This window comes from Canis lupus, chromosome 9 (genome assembly GCF_003254725.2).
Source record: "Canis lupus dingo isolate Sandy chromosome 9, ASM325472v2, whole genome shotgun sequence".
NCBI classification, from domain to species: domain Eukaryota; kingdom Metazoa; phylum Chordata; class Mammalia; order Carnivora; family Canidae; genus Canis; species Canis lupus.
Window position 1 is genome coordinate 48,518,581 of NC_064251.1, and position 2,621 is coordinate 48,521,201.

At 44.8% G+C, this 2,621-nt stretch overlaps 1 protein-coding gene across 1 annotated transcript; it reads right to left on the reverse strand.

The window, feature by feature from the left end:
* Positions 1-256: 256 nt before the first annotated feature.
* On the reverse strand, positions 257-1,539 carry LOC118355743 (olfactory receptor-like protein DTMT). Its single transcript, XM_035720970.2, has one exon. It carries the CDS (start codon positions 1,486-1,488, stop codon positions 547-549), a length of 942 nt encoding a protein of 313 aa, XP_035576863.2. The 5' UTR covers positions 1,489-1,539; the 3' UTR covers positions 257-546.
* Positions 1,540-2,621: the final 1,082 nt, after the last annotated feature.

A 2,621-nucleotide genomic window follows, 5' to 3' on the forward strand; every position in this document is an offset into this window, starting at 1 on the left:
CACAATCAAAACAGAGTTCTGGCTTTAAAAAAAGTAGTCTCCCCAGAACATAAAGACTCCTAACTCTGGGAAACGAACTAGGGGTGGTGGAAGGGGAAAGGGCAGGGGGTGGGGGTGAATGGGTGACGGGCACTGAGGGGGGCACTTGATGGGATGAGCACGGGTGTTATTCTGTATGTTGGTAAATTGAACACCAATAAAATATATATTTATTTAAAAAATAAAATAAAATAATAAAATAAAAAGGAATCCCATAAATTAGTTAAAGAATGTAAGGCATGAAGGTCATTTAAAACAGGAGTTCTTAAAATACACTTTGCCAGAATCTCCTGGGGAACATAAAGAGGAGAACTTAGCCAGCAGGTCACCAAGACCCCTCTTCCCTAGTTCAGCTCCACAGCTCCACTGTACCTCTTTTACATATTGAATAATTATTTACCGTACCATTTTTACAGGCTTTCCATGGTAAGAGAAAACATCTGGAATAGTATTCCAATATTATTATATCTCCTAGATAGAAATATGTAAAAGTATCAAATGTTACCATCACACAGAGAAGGTAATTTTCTTTCTACAAATGACTCTTCTCAGGGCTCCCTTCATGTCTTTATTCCTCAGGCTGTAGATGAAGGGGTTCAGCATGGGGGTGACCACAGTGTACATCATAGCCATGATAGTCTCCTTAACAGTAGAATTATTAGCTGATGGGCATAAATAGAGACCAATAACTGTCCCATAGAAGAGAGACACCACTGAGAGGTGGGAGCCACAGGTGGAGAAGACCTTGCAGATGCCTATGGCAGAAGGAACCTTGAGGATGGAGGACACAATCCGTGCATAAGACGTGATGATGAGCAGGAATGGGATCACGAGAATGAGCCCTCCCATGATGAATATCACCAACTCATTAACTTGAGTGTCAGAGCAGGCCAGCTTCAGCAGAGCAGAAATATCACAGAAAAAGTGGGGGATTGTGTTGGCACAAAAACACAATCTGGCCATTAACAGAGTGTGTAATACAGCATGGAACATGGTCAGCACCCATGACAGCACCAACAGGGAGAAACAGAGCTTGGGGCTCATGATGGTGGTGTAGTGCAGGGGGAAGCAGATGGCCACATAGCGGTCATAGGCCATGGCCACCAGGAGGAAGCTCTCCAGATCTCCAAAAAACAGGAAGAAGTACATTTGGGTCAGGCAGCCAGCATAGGGGATGGACGGGACTTGGCTCTGCATGTTCTGCAGCAACTTGGGCATTGTGACAGAAGAGAAGCAGAGGTCAGAGAAGGATAAATTGCTGAGAAACAAATACATGGGTGTGTGGAGGTGCGAGTCCAGGTGAATGAGGACAATGATGAGTAGGTTCCCCAGGATGGTGGTAACATACATGGCCAGGAACAGGGCGTAGAACAGGTCTCGCTGATCTGGATCAATGGGCAGGCCCAGCAGGATGAATTCTGAGATGACAGTTCGGTTGCCCATTTTCATGTTGTTTCTGTTTTACCTTTTTAAGATAATTTATATGAAAGTGTTAATGCACACACACACACACACACATATGCCTGAGCTGCCTCTCCACCAGCTTTAATAGTACAAGGAGCAAGGAGTGTGCAAACCAAGTGGGGCTCTACCACAACATACCCATCAGCAGCTGAATCCTTCTCTTGATCTGCATCCAGCACTCCTACTCTAAAGAAAAGCCCATCTATTTGTCTGTCCACCCAGCTTATACAACCCCTCAGCCACCCACCTCAGTGGTGCAGGAAGGAAGATGATGAGCCAAAACTGACCTGAGCCCATGTTCTGCATCTGCCTCAGGCTGGGGGCCTCTGAGAACAGTGAGCATTTCCCCAAACTGCAGAATGACACAAAGGTCCGAGTTGCTGCAGATTCTCTATCATTGGCAAGCATTAGAACCCAGACCCTAGAACTTCAGATCCAATTCCTAACACTGAACTACCAGAAAAATGCCTCCTCCATTCTAATTTCTTTGTTACCTAGATTAATACTATCCCAACCCATGTGAAAATCTGGTCTCTTTTCCCTTTTAAGACTTGACTGACCCAGGGACATTAGCTGGACAAGCAAGAGTTAGAAGGGAGTAGGAATGAGATGGACAGCAGGAGAAGCGGCTGAGATTGGGAAGACCCCAGTGTGCATACATAGCATTTAAGTGCCGGGCCCTTGAGCCAGTCATCCTGGGATCAACTTATACACCCATACCTGCACCATGACCTCGGCCAAAAAATTTAACCTCCCTTAGTCAGTTTCCTAATATCTTAATAGGAACACAACAGTACCTAATTTATTCAAAGGAAGTGAGGATAAAGTGTGGCATTGGAAAGACTTACCACTGTTATCATTAAGTTCTGTGAGGTTGCAGTATTTTCCCAAGTACCACTATCCTCATCTCCACCACCCTGCACCACCACCCATGAGCACAGCACCTCAGTCAGTGCAAGTAGAGAAAATGGAAGGAGTTCTGTGGGATAGAAGAAACTACTGGTCCAGAAAGGACAGACATTTACAACCCAAATAGTGAGAATGTCCTTTCAAATCATGAGTCGAATCTATCCCTAGATAAAGATACTAATATTAGGATAAATTGATGGAGGGTGAGG